This window comes from Theobroma cacao, chromosome 3 (genome assembly GCF_053813885.1).
Source record: "Theobroma cacao isolate CCN51 chromosome 3, ASM5381388v1, whole genome shotgun sequence".
Taxonomy (NCBI): Eukaryota; Viridiplantae; Streptophyta; class Magnoliopsida; order Malvales; family Malvaceae; genus Theobroma; species Theobroma cacao.
This window is the reverse complement of record NC_142641.1, coordinates 42,737,186-42,757,005: the sequence shown is the minus strand read 5'-3', so window position 1 is coordinate 42,757,005 and position 19,820 is coordinate 42,737,186. Positions and strand designations below refer to the sequence as shown.

At 28.2% G+C, this 19,820-nt stretch overlaps 2 protein-coding genes across 2 annotated transcripts; one reads left to right on the top strand and one right to left on the bottom strand.

The window, feature by feature from the left end:
- Nucleotides 1–5,959: 5,959 nt before the first annotated feature.
- On the bottom strand, nt 5,960–7,273 carry LOC18606204 (ethylene-responsive transcription factor 5). The gene has a single exon (XM_018118548.2). The coding sequence runs from the start codon at nt 7,140–7,142 to the stop codon at nt 6,144–6,146; it is 999 nt and encodes a 332-aa protein (XP_017974037.2). The 5' UTR covers nt 7,143–7,273; the 3' UTR covers nt 5,960–6,143.
- A 9,740-nt stretch (nt 7,274–17,013) lies between these two features.
- LOC18606203 (putative F-box protein At5g55150) lies at nt 17,014–18,183 on the top strand. The gene has a single exon (XM_018117134.2). It carries the CDS (start codon nt 17,014–17,016, stop codon nt 18,181–18,183), a length of 1,170 nt encoding a protein of 389 aa, XP_017972623.2.
- Nucleotides 18,184–19,820: the final 1,637 nt, after the last annotated feature.

Here is a 19,820-nt window from a genome sequence, read left to right as displayed (position 1 = left end):
ATATGTATTTCTCAAATGGTTTTTTGAATTACATTTATCATACGTTTAATTTGATTATGGAAAAGTTCAAATGATGAGTCAAATTAATTAATTATCAAAATTAAAATTTTACTCACATGGATTAGTTTAGTTGATGAGAAGAAAGAGTTATCCTTTTTTGTCAATCAAGATTCAATCGTTATAAGAACATTTCAAAAATATAATCCTAAAATGTATTAAGTTGATACAAAGAAGGAATGCGTCATTAGGTTTAGATAAATTTAGAAATAAATCTGATTTTATTATAAAAAATAAAATTCCCAGTTAATAAGTATATATTTTTTACATTCATAGAGTCTCATTCATTAGGAAAATCAATTGATCTGTCCATCAGCTCTGGGAACTAAGCGTAGAAACTTGAAAGTAATATTCCAAAGAGAAATAGATGTCTCGAATTTTGATCTTCTTCCTTTTGTTGAGATATGACTAGCTGGGCAAGACTGCCACAAAGTCAGTCAATTAGAATTAGAAGTAGCTTTGACATTAAAAAAACCCTGCTCTACTCCTTCCACTTGACAATCAAAATAGGGTGGGTATTTTTTCCAATTATTTGCTTGCAAAACAAGTGTAATTCTCTCTTTTACATAATCCAATATATAGAGTTAAATTCTTGCATAATATAGGCTGAGTTGAACTAAGCAATAGCTAAGCCACTAGATAATAGAAAAGCTCAAAGTTGATTGAAAAATCACCCTTTTCCACCCAGTCTAACATGTTTAATTGACCATTTACGTATTCTCCGAGTTTGATATGCAGCTATAGTTGACAAAGCTCGCCATGGTGAAATTCAAGACAGCATTTGCTTTAACTTGGTTTGTTCAACCAAAATCAGGCTTGGTACAGATCTGACGCCATCAAAATTCAAAGGCCAAAATAGTGGTCAAAGGAAATGATCATGTCGTATATAAGTAAATTGTTCAGTAGTAAAAACGCTAAGCCTTGAAAGATTTCGACACCCCATTAAAATTAAATTGCTGTCTTGTCTTCTCCATTATGTGCGACAAAAAGTCAGATAAAAGAATTAGCCCTTCGAGAGAAGACCCGTTTATTTCTTTTAAGGTGGATGAGGAGATGACTTTGACTATTTAGGATAAAAGAATAGGGGATGAATGAATCGTGCTTTCTTGGCTTGGGGTGAGAAGTCCATTAATTAATTGATTCATTCAAACTTCAAAATGAATTAAGCACTTTGTTTAATGTTGAATTTTTGGCCAAATCCACTGGTGATATTTATTTTTTCTGTTGTGTTAGTTAGTTTGGTTTCAACGGAACACTTATGATTCTCTACGGGTGTGTTTAAGGCCATGTTCCTTTCCCAAATTCGAAGGGGATCACATGGCCCTGAACTTTACGATTCCTTTTAATATACCTCCACTCTTTTCCCTTCTCGATTTATTTATTCTTAATGGAAAAGGGTAGGAACCGGTTGTCTTGTTGCTTCAAAGGGTAGGAAACAAGTTGGAAAGAATCTAATATCAATGACATAGCAACTTTTAAGAGTAGTAATTTATATATCTCATTAAGAATGCATATATATAGATAGTACTTATAAGACTTGACATTTAGGATTCAAATTTTGCTGAATTAATGACAATTAAAATCACTCTTCAATTTTTCAATACATCATCATGGGTGGGAATTATCATGGAATCAAATTCTAAGGTGTAATTTTTTTAAATATGTATTAAACATTAGAGATTTTGAGATAAATTGAGTGTTTTCAACGAAATTGATCGTCTTTAAATGTCAATCGGGAATATAATGTTTAGAAGCATTCTAAAAGAAAATAATGCATTTTAGTCAAACTTGGAATGAACAGGTCAAAAATGTTTGATATCTACAACAAACGTTAATTGGTCGAATTTTATTCAAAATTCAAAAGTTATGAAATTTATTCATTATCTTTTAATAATAAAATATATTTTTTATTAAAAAAATATTAATGATACACTATGAAGAGTTGGTAACTCGAAATCATTAATGTGTGTGAATAGTCATGTCTTGGAAACATTTTCAATGATGCCAATAAATCCTTTTCTATTTTTGTCAAAAACAGTTAAAGGGTAGACTTTTACCCCTTAACTCTTACCTCCTAGCAGCATTTGATTAGCATGTTGCAGGAGGCAATCAAGTCAAGAATTCTGAATCTTAAGCATCGGCGACAAATCTGCCATAATATTTTTGATTTCGAAACTTTTTTCATAACCTTTTAAGATAAACTCAACATTGTCAAACATCTACACGCCGGTCATAATTGTACAGTAGTATTCCCTCATACTAGGAGAAGAGGTGGTTTTCCACTTGGATGCCGTTGCATATATCATTGTGTCTTCCCCGGCCAAATGCACCAAAAACCCTTTATCGATCTTTTGCCAACTTTTCAACCCACACCCAAAATTGTCAAAGCCAGGTATTACTGCAATTCGAATTAGGTTTATACTCATTGTCAATTACTCTTTTTTTTTTTTTTGAAAAGCATTGTCAATTACTCTTCCCCTTTATGTAGTTAAATATATATATATTTGTAAGATAACAATCACATGCAAGTTTTGCAAATTCAAATTTATAAAATATTTTGTAGTCAAAACCACAAACCAAGAGTTTTTCTTCGATAACAAATTAAACAAAAGGAGATGAGGATTAGAACGAGTATGACTGTGGATTTTTTTATATATAATCATTTACACTATGAGTGTAGAATTAGAACTTAGAAGAATGGAATAATATATAATGATTAACAAAGGCTACAAATTCAATCGATTTATTAGCTCTTAGATCACGTACACATTACAATATAATGATTACGGTGACAAAGAATATAAGACATAGTATTAATAACAATGATTAAAATGGTAGAAAGAAAGAAATAACAATGAAAATCATCTTGTTTTGAAGTCAATGTATAATTGAAAAATATATGATGCACATTTTAAAAAAAATAAATTCTTTTCAACAAATTTGATTTCGTCAGGAAAAATGTATTAATTTTATATTGTCGTATATCCCAACCAAATTTATAATTGAAAGAGATGTTCAACTTTAGTAGGAGATGATTATTTTTAAGTAAAAAATTTAAATTATTTAAATTGGGTGAGAGTTAACTCTTTCTATATATTGAGTTCTAACTATAGTTTAGTAGGCATTTTACATACTGAAAAGGGTAAATGAATAAATTGGTTCAACGTAAGCAATAACGATAGACATCTCAAATATATAATAAAATTGTCTTCTGCATACCTCAAACCTTTAGCGTGAATATGCAAGTAAACTCTTTTGTTGCCTTTGCAATTAGCATGCGTGTATAATGAGGTTCAGTCACCGTCATTAACTACTTTTATTTGAATTCAACTAAATTTAAAGCCCATTAATTATTTCAAACTTGAGCTTTCATCCCCCAAAAGAAAAGAAAACCCTTAACTCGAGCTCAATCAATTTCGTTGACATACTAAAAGAAAACCCTTCTATAAAATGATTAATAACATATTCAGGATTTATAATCACACTCTGGTAATATTTCAATCAAAACAATACAACTCAACTTGAATAAGTTTCGAAATTAGGAACTAGAGGAAGAAATGAATGCATGTAAAAGAGTTATAAAATAACGTTTACTCCCTATTTGAGTATTTTCACTGTATGTGATATATATTTATTAAGAAATCCGTAATAAATAAAGAAATAAATGAAAGTTCATTAAATTTGAGTTATATGGTGAAAATAATTCTCTTATATCTCATAAATTGTAATCTTTTTTTTTTTTTTGCGAAATAAATAATAAAAAATCATGAGTGCAAAATTAAGAAATAACAACTTTATCCAGAGAGAAAAAGACACAGGCAATTTTTTCAAGCAAGATGAAAGTAGGGTCAAAAATTGCGGTACACTTGCTGATGGTGACATAATGAGATGCAAGTGGAGCTTCTATTGTTGAAACATCACAATCTAAATTTAGCTAAACGGCAAACCTCAATAACTGCTTGTCCGCATGTAACCTTCCTTAAACTTTCCGTCATCCATTCAATTCATCATTTCATTTGTTCATGAACGGGTGACCTGCCGGGGTTCGTGAGCGTCGTGCGACTGATACTGTGCTTTGGGCAGTATATTCTAATTCTGATTCGGCTAAATTCGAGCTATTATTAATATTTTTTAAATATAAAAAATATTTATATTATTTTAATGATAATATAATTTAAACAAATTTAAGTCAGTAAATCGAATCAACGTCTAGACTTAATTTTTAGAACTGTCAATGGATCTACTTTGTAATGTCATTACTCATTGACACTTTTATTTGTTATATAATTAAGTGATGTTTAATATTTTACAATACAATATAATTATAGGAAATGTGATTATAACAGTATTTAGTATATAAACAAAGTAATAATTCAAATGTTGAGATGATAACATTACAGTATTTGGTTTATAAGTATTTTATTGAGAATGTAATATTAATTTTTAAAATTATCTATATATTAAAATGTAAATTTAATATATTTATTTTTTTGTTAATTTTTTTATAATATCATCTCTTAAATATATTTTTAAGGTTATATATTTTATTTTCATTTCTTATTATAATCTTATATATTTTATTTTTATTTGTTAATATAATTTTTTATATTCTAAATTTTAATTTAATTTTTTTAAAAGATAATATAAATTTTATTACAGTCACCATGACCAATGAGAATAAAAAAAAATCCCTCGAAATTTATATAAAAAATAAATTATAACATTTCAAAATATTTTTAATAAAATAATAAAATTGAACAGTAAAAATATTTTTAAAAACATCGCAGAGTACAATGTAATATGATTTTATTGGTTTTGAATTGCAATCACATTACATCCATTAAAGTAGTGTTTGGTATAAGAAAAGTGAGAATACATTCCTAATAATGTATTCAATTAAATTATATTACAGTATTTATTTTGTAATATACCACAATAATGTAAGATTGAAATGTAATCATATTATAGCCAATAGATGTAATGTGATTGTAGTTTAAAACTAATACAATCACATTACATTGCACTATAAAAAGATATTTTTACCCTTAAACTTTATAACAATAAAAATATTTTTGTAATGTTATAATTAAAATAAAAAATATTAAAATTTATATAATATAGGTAAAAAAAATTAAAATAAAATCACATTACTTGCAATCACATTACCTAAAATCATATTGTATTATAAAGTATCAAACGCCATCTAACTATAATGTGATTGCATTGTAATTTTACATCGCAATAGTTTGTTGTAAAATAAACAGTGTAATATATTTTATTTAATTAGGTAAATTGTAGGGAATGTACTCCACTTCTCTCGTACCAAATGTTACTTTAATTTTTTTTTTGAAAAAAATGCTACCTTAAATTGTTATTCTCAATTTTTGCAACGTTTTTTAATTATCTCTTATATTTTTTTTATTACAAACAAACTTAAATTGTTTTAAAATATACAAATTTAGTGAAATGGTAACATAATATGTAAAATGCCTTTGATTTATTCTATGTATCTCCTTGTAAATATATTCTTATTACTTTTAAAAAAAGTATATCTGACTTGGAGAACTAATTATTTAACGTTTTGGTGCTCTATACATGGTTTTCTTTTTAGGTGGGGGAGAAAAATATATCCAAATAGAATTGTTTCATACAAAAAATATATAACTTTTAATTATTCAAAAAAATATTAATCCATATATGTCTTTCACTTGTTCTTTCAAGTATTAAAAGTAATAGAGGTAATAATTACAAAATGTAAGTATTATATAGTTTATATCAAAATTAAATAAAAGGGATTAACTTAGTGATCTTAGTTTCGAAAAGAAACCAATTCATGGACTGATTTCATATGTTTGCATAGATTCAATTTGTTTGGCAAGCCAAATTCATCATACATTCTAAATTGTAGAAACAAAATCATTTTATTTAAGTAAATTGAAATTGAATCCAATCAGAATCCTTTGCCTAATTCTAAAAACAAACTCAAACAATATAATATAGTTTATATACAACCCAAAAAAATTTCCCCATCTTTCATAAAATATCCATGTCATCCAATAACCGCGGCTTAATACTAACACTTCTCGTCATATAACCATGACTTGGGGAAACCCTAACGACGGGTATGGCGATAACGGCGACAATGGCGGCACGTTAAAAATTCCCTTCACGTCTGTATCCCAATCCAAAAGCGACGCCCAATTTGACGGCGTCAAAGGCACATCACCGTTATCTCTCGCTTTCGTGACGTCATCATTTTCTCTCTTCACCGCCTTTACTTGTCTCTCGGCTCCTTCGCCATCATCTCTGCACCGTTTCCTTTCTCCGTCCACGTCGCGTGCATTCAACCTCCCGGCTTCAAGAGGGAAGTTGAGGATCGCTTTGGAGCCACGTAGCCTAAACGCCGCTTGGTCGTAAGCCTTCGCGGCTTCAATAGCCGTGTCAAAGGTTCCTAACCAGATCCGAGACCCTCTTCGGGTCGGATCTCGGATCTCCGCCGCGAACTTCCCCCATGGCCTTTGTCGGACTCCTCTATAATGCTTCCTGTCTTCGGAATTTGAATTCTTCGGCTCTACCTGAGCTAAATCCGGTTTTCCGAACTGGATCCACTCAACTTTATTGGGTAATGAGATTTTTAGTGACGGTTTTCGATTCTGAGAGCTTGAATTCAAAGAAGCTTGAGGGTTTGTTGCTGAAAGTGCGACGATTTGAGGTTTTTCTTCAAATTCGAAAGCACTGGCGTTCGAAGAGAGGGACTTGGGTGTCGTGAGATCGACAATTTGAGGTTTCGACTCAAATTTGAAAACATCACTGCCGTTTGGCTTGAAACCTGGGAAATGAGGAGAGAATCTAAAGAAATCATCATCGTCGAGGCAGTTAAAATTGGATACTGTAAGAGAGGAATCAGAGCTCGAAGTCTGCGAGTAAAGAGACTCAGATTGAGAGGTGGAAACTTCAGGTTTTGCCTCAGTTATCCATTGATATTTACAGGAAAAAGTACTTCCCAATCCCACGGGGGAAAATTCATCAAGTAAATATTGTTTGATATATTGAAGCGCGCATGATACTTCACTGCTTGTTTCCATAACCCAATAATTGGAAAGAACAAAAGAATTAAAGAAATTTCAGAGAGCTCAAAAGGATGAAGCAAGGATTTTTGAATTTGTTGAATTTGAATTGAAGAAGAGAGGATATTCAAATTTTGCTTGAGAGTGGAAGGGGAGAGTGGGAAGGTATTTATAAGGTATAAGAAGGTTTGAATTTGATGACTTTTCAAACTTTTCAACCGAGCTTCGACGATGGAAGAAGGAAGCAACGTGCTTTGCACTGTCCAACAGGTGTATGTACTCAGTTGAATATTTCAGCCATCGGATTCATAGAAAAAAGGTAAGTCAAATTGATCAGGGCCGGACGGGGGGTGGTTGAGGTAATTTAATTTGCTACCTTTATGTTTTGTCCCTTTTGGTGCTTTCTTGTTGCCTGCATTTCTTGGCTGGTTCCCAAAGAGGTTCTGCTCTGGATTAAATGTTTGAGAAAATTGAGGAATGATTATTTTAGTAATGAATTCTTATCTACTATTGCATTGTGGATGTACTGAGGTATGTTTCAATAGTTATATTGAAGAAATGTTAATAAATTAAATGATAAACAATATAAGAAATGGACATACGACAACCTTTTAATTTTGTTTGTAAAATCTAAAAGCTTCTCGACTGGTGTTTAAATTAATGATATCCCTTTTAAGTAATGATAATGGTGGTTTAGACAAAGGGTTGAGGGGTAAAAGACAACATGCTTAGATTGATGATTTGGTCAGCTGATTTAGCGGTGATCATGGATTAAGATAGAAGCTAATTAAATCATGTTTACATTCTAGAATGTTAGAAATTAATTGTTGCCATCTTACGTGCAAGCAAAGAAGAAGGTTTTCAGGTTATCGGAAATGGAATCTTTCTTCTTGTGGTTTAAGTATATATGTATTTACAAACAAATTTACATTGGGGTTAAGGTCTTTGCTGCCATGGTGTGTACGGGTATCTTTTTGATCTGGTCGAAATGGTGTGTGAACATAATGTTATTCTGCATCTCCGCCATGTTAAATGCTGATATGTTCAAATTCAAACACCCAGGTATTTTTAATTAGAACTGAAACTTTTAGCATACTTTTCCATTTCCTTTAGCTTTGAGGGAAAAAAACCCAAGGAGTTTTGTTCTGGATCATTTTCTTGCCTTAAATTTTAATCCGGAAAGTAGTGTATAAGGATTAAATATGGTGGCCGGACAAGCTCAGTAATAACATATTGAGAATGAAGGCATCAAGCTCGCACTCATGCAATCAAATTCTATTCAAGTAAAATACAACAAAAGACAATAAAGTTTTCCTTTTCTTTTTACTTTCTTTTATTGCTAGGTCTGCAATGAAATAATTTTCTTTTCCTTTCTTTGTTCTTTATTGTTTTCTTTGGCTAGGTCATCCATACATCAATGCTGGTTTGTGATGCCAATCTGATGCAATTAAACATTGATGGAGTAGTATGGCCAATGAATGAATGCTTCGGTGAGAAGTAGTCAATTTGCATAGTTGTATTACTGGTTCCTGGTCTCAAAGTCTCCACCCCGGCCTCAGATTCTCAACCACTCTGATTATTTTTATAACATAAAAAGCAAACTTAGGAAACGGCATGAGGGCACTTTTTTAAACCTAATGAAAGCAAGTGGAGTTGAAGCTTAAACCAAATCAAAGATTTATACTTTACCACTTCTTAGCCTAAATAGTGAAATCACTGCATTGAAATGATCATGATGGTTTAGTCATTGCTTAAAGACTTGGCAGAGTAAACCTCATAGGTTACGTTTGCTTAACGGAATAGATAGCAATAGAATAAAATAATTATTATTTAGTTTGATACTCTAGGTGAAATAAGTTTAAAATAGTTATTATGATTTGTTGTGAGGTTTGATAAGTAAAAATAACTTTGAAATAAAAAAGAATAGAATATAAAACGATAAAAATACTATTTATTATATATATTATTATTTATTTTTATTTAATATTATCATTTAAATATTTATAATTTATAATTTATTTAAAATATTAATAATTGATTATTTAAATATTAATATTTTATTTATAATTTAAATATTATTATGATTATTTATTTTTATTCATTTTTAAAATATTAATTTTTTAATAATTTATTTAAAATATTCATAATTTATAATTTAAATATTAATATTTTATTTATAATTTAAATGTTATTATGATTATATATTTTTATTTTATTTTGAAAATATTAATTTTTATCATTTATTTAAAATATTCATAATTTATAATTTAAATATTAATATTTTAATTTACAATTTAAATGTTATTATGATTTTTTATTTTATTTTATTTTTAAATATTAATAATTTATAAATAATTTAAAATATTAATAATTAATCATTTAACTATTAATATTTTATTTATAATTTAAATAATATTATGATTAAAATATAAATAATTTTAATCAATTTTTAAATTTAAAAAATATTTTTATAATATATTATTAAAAATTTTAACTTTTTTCTTTTTAAAATAATATTAGTAATTGATAATTTAAATATTAATATTTTATTTATAATTTAATCATTAACATTTTAAAATATTAATATGTTATTTATACTTTAAATATTTTATTTAGAATATTTTAAAATATTTAATATTTGAATTATAATTTAAATGTTATTATGTTTCAAATATTAATAATTTTAATTAGTTTTTAAATTTAAAATATTATTTTTTATAATATATAATATGTAATTTTTCAAACTTATAAAGGATATTTTGATTTTTATAATTTTTTAAGGCTATTTCTTAATCAAGGAGTAGTTAATATCATGGGAGGTGTTGGTATTAGGTATTCCTTAATTTTAACTTATTTTGGGGAATAGCCATTCATGAGGAATTGCTATTCCTTGGAGCATGTGGGAACCAAACAAAGGAACATTTGTTCCTTGGGAATGTATATGATTGGTTGCATCCATAGTGATAAAATCTAGAAGCATGTATGTAGTCTTAATTTAAGTTTGAAAGGTGCGTTTCTCCTTTGTTTAAAACTTGAGGTGTTTTCATCAATCATAAGTTACTCCTTTTAAATTACTTGTTACTAAGTCAAGATTAGATGGGGACATAATTTATTATATATTCCTTGTTCTATTTTGGTGCTAAAAGATCGGGTATAATTCCTTTCGAACAGAAAAGAAAAAAAAGGGTATAATTATCTGTTCTGCATAGACGCAGGTTGTAAGTGTTATAATCTATGAATATATATATATGATCATGGCAAGTCAAGGTGCACAAGTTCCAAAGGGAAAATTTCCTGGAGAATTGGATTTGGCAGTTAGCTGATTCAATGGTATATTTTCTTTTGTAATTCGATGCATTAAACCTTGGAAATTGTATTATTTGTTTAACTTGGGAAATTAATTTGCTCAAAGTTTGATGAGATCTAAACTGACCAAATTAATGCGTGCTTTGCCTTCTTTGACTTGGTTAGAGGAAGTTTCTTTCATTATTATTGCTCTATTAAGACAATATTAATATGGTAGGCCATGGAAGTAGGTTATTCTGTCCTTGAATGCAAATCCTCGTTTCAAGTGAGCAGTTAAATGTATCAGGTTTTTTACTAGGTCATACACTTTTTTTTTTTTTGAAAGGCATGTTTTAACATTTATTTGCCTACATCTTAAACTAGATTTCTTAGATCTAAAATCCTCTTTCGAATGTATACTTTTTTAGGACAAACGTATTTGAACTGTAAAACAAGAAAAGAAGTCTGTGCAGTATCTTGTACTATATCTTTTATGCTGTATATAAATTGTCAATCTGACTTCTAATTTTTCTCATTATAAAAGTTTTTAATATTACCAATTCAAACCTCAAATATTTACTCCCTTACATTTAGATCCAATTTACCAATTGAATTTAATTTACGTTAGTTATGATGTAGCTTTTGTTGTTGAACAACACATTAATTTTACATTTTTATATTTTTGTTTATGTAGCCTTTAGATTATCTTTTAAATTTTGTACAGTTATTATTTTATTTTTAATTAGCGATGTTATAAAATATTTTGCATATACTATTGTTAATTTAACTAAAGTTTGAACGTAAGCCACAAATAATTTTTTGTGTGTGTTAAAAACTGAACTTGCTAAAGTGAATGAGTAGAATGTAAAATCTACAGGCTTCTTGATCTAAAAAGTATATTTTCTTCTTCAATCAGATGCTGGCATAATCCATCATCCTAATTAATTAAATAATGATTAGGATTAAGGCAGGCTTCGATTAAATGTTGCTATTTACTGCTTAATTGAAAAGGAAAAAGAAGAAAACATCCCTTTCCTTGGCAGCCCCCAAGTGGGTCCTGAACTCTTTCTTAAATAAATCAGTCGATATATTACTACAAGCCATAAAAGCAAAGCCTCTGGTGTTGGAACAGACGGTCAAATTTAGGGAATTGACCATCTTTAACGGATTGATTACAATTTTAATACTATTTTAAAAAAAAAAAAAATTCAAATGATGTGTTTTTGGAGACAAACAATTTCAAAAATCATAACTTAAAACATTTGTACGAAATTTGTGCTCTCAATTTCTAAAAGTTTTGCGGTTGATAAATGATGACAAAGACGATAATTATTTGTGAATAATAATTTATAAATATATTATCCTTATTAACATGATCTATTTGCATGTGCGTGTCTCAATAATTTTTTTTATTGAAAAATTTCTCATGACATTTCTCGTATGGAGTCCATTCTTCAGGACTAAGAGCAGACTTTTTTGGTATCAGTTAAAATCGACAAGCATGCTTCAAGACTTTCTCTAGCTTCCTGACAAGGCCAAGATACTCCCAGGCACCTCCTCCTCCATTGCCACAACCTGGTTTTCAAGCCTGTTCAGTTAGGCTTCCTTGTTTTGCTCATCAACTCTCTCGTTTTTTCTTTGTTGTATCTATAAATATTTTCTTTTTAATTTTCTCTGTTTTTGGTTTCTCTCTCGTCTCTAGTCAGATACCCAATAATTTTTCAGAGATTATTTGGTTAGTAAAATTAGGAAAGAAAAGATTGAACATAACTAAAATAACAAACCATAAAAGTAAACATATATATTTTATATAAATCATTAATGCCCACCAATAATTCATACATTAATATATTAAGTAATTAAACCTAAGTAACTAAACACAACCATTTAAATTAATAGGTAACTAAACAATAATAACAACTATAAACAACAATATAATATCCTATAAATATAGTATATGGTCGGGCATATTTAGATATCCTTTAATGACCGTTATCACGATGCTCTTTTCTTGCGACTTTAGTTTCGAAACCACGCTTGCATAAATCACATTTGTATTTGATTTGTGCTCTGTGGTATTGCTTCTGGTGTTGTAGAATATCCTTCAAACTTGAACCGTCATAATCACAAAGGTTGCAAAGGGAATCATAGTCTCTACGACTAACATTCTCGACAGCAGTAGATGCCATTTTGAAAAGATACAAGTTAAAGTAAAAGAATGAAAGATTTCTAATTAACTCTTATCAAATAAAGAAGAGAAAGAATGATTATATACAAAAAATAAATGCTTTTTGTATGAGCTGAAAGTTGAGTCATATAAAATGAATAGGTGTTATTTGAATCAGTGAAAAAAGAAAATGATTTGGTTTGTGTGATAAAAAAACTACTAAAATCATATAGATTTTGTGATTTTCAAATTCTTTTGAATTTTTATAAAAATCATGTAAGTTTTGTGACTACTCATTTTTTCTAGATGATTGACAATTAAGTGATGAATTTCAATAAATTGAATGAAAATGTATATTATACTTAATATGATATTAAAAATGTAATTAACTCATAATAATTCCAAGGTTCTTATCAAAATCTTTCTTAGACCAAATTTCTTAACATTCAGACTATCAAGTACAATTTTTATATATATGTCACATAATTTACATATGATGTCTTAATCGTCACTAAATCAAATTGCAATCATGTTTTAAAAAAAAAAAAAAAAGAATTGTATTGCATTGCTTGGAAAGACCAAGTAGCCTGGCTAAGGAGAAATCAACTGGGGTCTCCGAATACAATCATATACAATTATACATCATCGTAGCACATGCTACTTCCTACGAAGCAACCCTGGAAAGACTAAAAAAAAAAACATGTCCACCTATAATCGAACAGCTCAAAATATTCAGAACAAAAAGTAGAGAAATATGGTACACAAAAAAACAACCACATCATGGCACAAGAAGTCAGTCACAAGCAAATGTAAGAGCCATAAACAGACAAAAATTGATCTTTATTTCCAATTATTGCAAGATCTGTCGTCTCTGCAACAAAAGTGAGACACCAACAGCTCAAACAAGACTCACCAAGATAATAGTGAAATTAGAATGATTGGGGTAGATAGCATCTCCAAACACTGATCGTTAAATGTTGAATTGTCGTTAGATAATTGTAGTTCATCCTAAAACATCAATAGATATCATATATATATATGTAAAATTTTGGATGAAAAAATTCAGAACATAAATCCAAGTGGCATAGTGAATATGTCTATGCTTATATAATAAGTCTAACAATTAGTACTTTGATAAGTCTAATTTGAAACTTTGACAAGTCATACTCAATCTCAAAATTCATTTATTTTGCTTTACAAATTAATGAATGGCTAAACTTATGCTATGCACGTGTGTAAATCATATTTTATATAATTTCTGATAATCTATGTACTACAATAATTAAGAAAAAAATAACAATTCTATAAACATTAGTTTGCATATAAGATTTACAATGATATTATCAATTTTTTTTTTTAAATGCTCTCTGAAAATAGGTTTATGCAGCTCTCAAGGCATTAGTTTCTATCCTTGCATGAGACTTTTCTTCCTAAAAGTTGGTACAAAGATATGCAATACATATGTCAAGCTTCGAATATGCACCCCAAGCTTTTTCTTCTCATAAAAATACAAATTGCGGATAAAAATTAAGTAGTATGCCTTTAAATGATAAATTATTAACATTTAAAAATAAAATAAATATAAATATATCATAATAACATTTAACTTATAAATTAAATATTATTATTTTTAATATTAATGATTGAATTATAAATAAAACATTAATCTTTTAAAATAAAATATTTTAAAAATAAATAATCATGATAAAATTTATATTATAAATAAAATATTAATATTTAAAATAAAATAAAAAAAATTATATATACAATAAAATGTATTTTTACTTTTCTATTTTTTATTTCTTTCTTATTCTAAAGTTGTTATTACCAATCAAATACTGCAATAAATCATAATAATTATTTTTATTTTATTTTATTCGTTATATTAAATTACGTAATAACTATTTATTTTATTTTTACTTTATTTTATTTTTATATAATAATTATTTTATTTTATTTTTATTTATTCAATTAACTAAACGCACTATTAATGCTAAGGGTGTGCATCTCGATAAGTAGTAGGTACAAAAACGCTCAAGTGGTGAGGGTAGGATGGGTTTGGTACAAATCTTAGATTTGAGCTGTAAAAAACAAAGAAAAAAGGGTAAGTGACCCAGTTATCTTAATTGTATGACCTGTTTTATCTCTTGTAATTGTTCATATAAAGCTTTCGTAATGTCAGCGAAAAATGGCTGCTTAGGGGAATGAGCCCAGAAAATAGAGAAGCCCCAGTTTAGAACAGTATGATTTGGGCCTCACCTTGTATGAAAGCATATGGGCCAAACTCTACTGACCCTATTTAACCATAACTCTTCAATAGGGCTTCATTTATCCCAAAGTCTAATGGTACGTTTGGTTGGCGGAATAGACAGGAATGGAATAGAATAGTTATTATGTGGGAATAGAATGACGTGGGAATAGAATAGAATAGTTATTACTTAGTTTGGTATGACAAAGGGAATAGAACATGAATAATTATTATGACTTATTGTAGTGTTTGGTTGGTAACAATAATTTTGGAATAAGAAAGGAATATAAAATAAAAAGACAAAAACACCCTTTATTATTATGTGACATTTTATTTTTATTAGATTTTTAAATATTAATAATATAGAATTTAATTAAAATATTAATAATAAATCATTTAAATATTAACATTTATTTAATTTAAATATTATTATGATTAATTTTTATTTTATTTTATTTTTAAAATATTCATATTTGATAATTTATTTAAAATATTAATAATTGATAATTTCAATATTAATATTTATTTATTTTTTAAAATATTAATATTTTATTTAATTTAAATATTATGATGATCAATTATTTTATTTTATTTTATTTTTGAAAATTAATAATTGATTATTTATTTAAAATATTAATAATAGATAATTTAAATATTAATATTTTATTTAATTTAAATTTTATTATGATTAATTTTTTATTTTATTTTTTAAATATTAATAATTGGTAATTTATTTAAATATTAATAATTGATGATTTAATTATTAATATTGTTTATCTAATTTAAATGATATTATGTTTATTTATTTTTAATTTATTTTGTTTTTAAATAGGAATAATTTATAATTTATTTTATTAATAATTGATAATTTAAATATTAATATTTTATTTATAATTTAATATTAATATTTTATTAAAAATTAGAATCAAGTGAGAGATAGAGGAGAGAGAGAAAAATAATATTTTATACTAATAAAGTTGTAAATTTTTAAACTTGTAAGGGGTATTTTTGTCTTTATTAATTTTTAAATTTATTCATCAACCATGGAATAGCTAATACCATGGGGGAGGGTGGTATTAGCTATTCCTTGGTTTTAAAGGATTTTGAAGAATAGCCATTCCATAGGAATGGCTATTCCTTGAATCATTTTCCAACCAAACAAAGGAATAAAAATTCCTTGGGAATAAAGGGGGAATGGCTTAGCCATTCCCCCAACCAAACATGCTATAAAGGTCTTAATCCAGTGAATGCAGGTTAAAACGTTTTGAAAAGTAATGAAGTGGCAGACCATCACTTAAAACATTTTTACCCTGCCAATGTAAATAGAATCAGAAGAGAATTGCATGAATTAAGACGCTGGTGCATTCTGTTAATACAAGATTTGGTGAAGGAGAAATTTTTCAAAATTTCTTTTGAAAGTCAATCAATGGATTTCATTAAGAAAGGGGAATGAATTATTCCCCCAATCGCCATGACATCACTGGGATGCAGATAACGAGCGAGGTATATTGAACGGTATGCCCGCATCCTGTCACGAGGTATATCCCTCTAATATCCCTTAAGCCCAAAGCAAAAATAGTATCCCTCTAGTGAGAGTTCAGCATTGGAAGCATCTCATTGAAAAGGAAGCGACTCAGCTATAGGACTCTTTTTCCAATTACGGCTAAATTCTCATCGTAAAACTTTGCAACTAGAAGAAATAAGGAATTAACAAAAAGTCCTGAATTAATCCCAACTAATGAATACTGCAAGATGTTCTTTCCTAGTTTCAATCAACAGGTGCTTCACGGTATTTCAATTAATGTACAATAAAATTTGCTGGATTATTGGTATTTGAACAAACTCCTGAATTAATCCAGCTAATGAATACGGTGGAATTGAATTGTTCAAATTTGTTTATTTTCCTATTGTATTACAAAACTTTAAATCTATTCCTAATTTGAGTTGGATTGATTCTTTTTATTTTTGAGTTGTACTATAACACTTGAAATTAATTTCTAATTTATATTGGATTCGGGATGCCAAGAATATAAAAACTTAATTTTTGTATATTTAATTACCATTACTTGCAATTCACAAAGAAGCAAAACATATCAAGTGTAAAGTTAGGTAATACTCTTTTCTATTTCTTTTCTTCACGTTTTCCTTAATATTTTTCTACTTTTTCAAATTGTTTCATTAGCAATAGCATGGAGAATGTTGAAGCAAATTGGGAAAATCTTCCCACGCTCTGTTTCTTTTTAGTTCTTAACAAATTAGATGCCTATAGCAATCAAGTTCGATTTGGTGCAGTTTGTAAGCATTGGCATTCAGCCTTCAATAATTTTGTTGACTTGAAAAGGCAATCATCACCTAATCTAGTTCCCATGTTGTTGATTCCAACAAGAATGAGCAACAGAATTCGACAATTATGTAGCCTACAAGTCAAAACAAAATTCTGCAACATTGAATTACCAAAATCTCATATTATGAGATTTTGTGGTTCTTCTTATGGTTGGTTAGCGGCTGTGAACAACAATATGGTTATAACTCTCGTAAATCCTTTTAAGGATGGAATCACAATTGATCTTCCTGAGATTGAACTTCTATCAGATCGAACATCAGTAGGTTACCAATTTGACGTTCATAAGGTTATCTTGTCAGCTGATCCTTTATCACATCCAGATAATTATGTGGTTGTGGTTATTTATAGCAATAGAGCCAGATTAGCCTTCTATAAGCCTACACAGAAAAGTTGGATATATTTGGATAAGAATTTGACAGCTTTCACTGATGTTATTTTTTACAAAAATTTAGCATATGCTATTGGAACTCGGAGTTTGGTAATATCTTTTGCTATTAATGATAGTCTTGACGATAGTTTGAAATCACCAAAAGTGAAGATAGTCAGGTCGGCATATCAAAGGATAGAAGATTATGTTAATCGAGCATATCTTGTTGAATCATCTAAAGGAGATCTATTCTCTATTAAAAAGAAAATCGAATTTGAGGACTCTCGTGATTATTCTTATTTTACTAAGAGTTTCAAGGTTTTCAAGTTGGTTTTGGATGATCAAAGTGGTAAATTGTTAGAGGAAAAAGAGGTCAAGAATATAGATGGAGATGTAGTGTTTGTGGGTGATAATCAAACCTGTGTTGTTTCAGCTTTGGATTTTCCTGAAGGCCAACCTAATTCTATATATTTCACAGATGATTATTTCATTTTTACTGGTTATTGGCCACTTGGCCCTCGAGATAATGGTGTTTTCAACATGAAAGATGGAAAAGTGGAAAAATATTATCGACGAAAAGCTCAGCAAACAGATTTACCTCCTCCTCACATTTGGGTCCAACCATCAGTTGAATTTAAATTTCGATAGTCTTGATTTTTGAGGATAAATGTTAATTTTATTTTTTAGTATAGATATTGTCTTTTAAATTTTATTTAATTATTTTTTTTATTTTTAATAAGTGACTGTTGTATTTATTTTTCTTGTTTTTATGAAATATAATGACAATCTTATTTTTCTAGCATTTTCTATGCACTATTGTCAATTCAAGAAAAGAATACGAACTAATTAACCATATATATTAATAAGCCATATATAACCCATGATTATATATAATCATTAAAGCACTCCTTATAGAATCAAGGGCGGGTAAAAATAAACAACAAAAGAAAGAAAAACTTGTAAAATTTGAATAATTTCTATACATTATCGTAAACCCATTGATAAAGGAGGGCATTCGCTGTAAACATCAGCTCGTTCTCTAGCTTTATCTGTTGAGCTGCAACTTGCAGAGCTCTGAATTCAAATGTGATATATAAATAGAGCTTGATACAGACAAAAATATTCCTTGGGTTGAGACATTCAAATGTGACAGTCATAGAATTCTTCTGGTTGTTTGTCAGACAATTTGAATTCATCAACACAGCTGATAATTATTCTGAATAGAAACCTTTGTTCTTGAACCGAGTGAGCAGTAGTTAATTTTTGCTTGATGCATTGCAGAAAAAGAAGACAGTTGTAGCATGCTTTTGTGGTTGAATAGTTGAAGAATATTTCTTCTCTTGTCCGTTTTGTTGTACTGTGTCTTTAATCGTTATAATTAAATTATTTTAACAATTTTATGTTTCTTTAGAAATGGGCTTAATTATATCTGAAATTATTAGGTCTTTTTGATAGTTCTTATTTGTTCATTTTGATTTGGATCCTATTCCGAAAGCTAATAATTTTAAAAATCATTCTGAAATTGGGATTACTAAATCTATGGCTTCTGATATTCTATTCTAGTTTGTTGTTTATTAGATTTTATTATTAAGTTACTAATTTCTTTGCTCAGATAGAAGCATTTTGGATTTTTTTTTTCTTTTCAAAATCTAATTGTGTAGATATTATTGCGTCCAAAGGAAAAGAGGTTAAAGGGTTTACTAAGATCATAAAAATATGCACGTTTCAAAATTTTTAATGGCCACAAAACTTTAGTGTTTTATGTTAATAGTAATTCAACTATAGTTGAAGTGTATTATTAATTTGAATTCTATTCTGTTTATTTTTCAGTTGTATTAGGACACTCGAAATCAATTCCTAATTTGAATAGTAAAAGCCTCGTTTCTATATACTAAAATAACATTACTTGAACTGTGCAACTCAGAAAGAATCAAAATATATCAAAAACAAAATTAGGTAATTTTTTTTACTATTTCTTTTTTTCAATTTCAGTGGTCTTTTATCATAATTTTTTACCTTTTCACATTGTTTCATTAACAAAAGATTTTTTTTTTTTTAGTTTTGATTTAGAAAAGCATGAAGAATGTTGAAGCGGGTTGAGAAAAGCTCCCAACACTTTGTCTCTTTTTGGTTCTTGACAAATTAGGTGCCCCTAGCAATTTGTTCGATCGGGTGTAGCCTGTAAGTATTGGTATTCCACCTTCAATAATTTTCTTAACTCAAAAAGACAATCATCACCTAATCTAGTTCCTATGCTATTGATTCCAACAAAAATGAGCAACAGA

Bases quoted from the DNA above. Each gene is read 5' to 3' on its own strand.
- LOC18606203 (XM_018117134.2), top strand. From the start codon at position 17,014: ATGGAGAATGTTGAAGCAAATTGGGAAAATCTTCCCACGCTCTGTTTC.
- LOC18606204 (XM_018118548.2), bottom strand. From the start codon at position 7,142: ATGGAAACAAGCAGTGAAGTATCATGCGCGCTTCAATATATCAAACAA.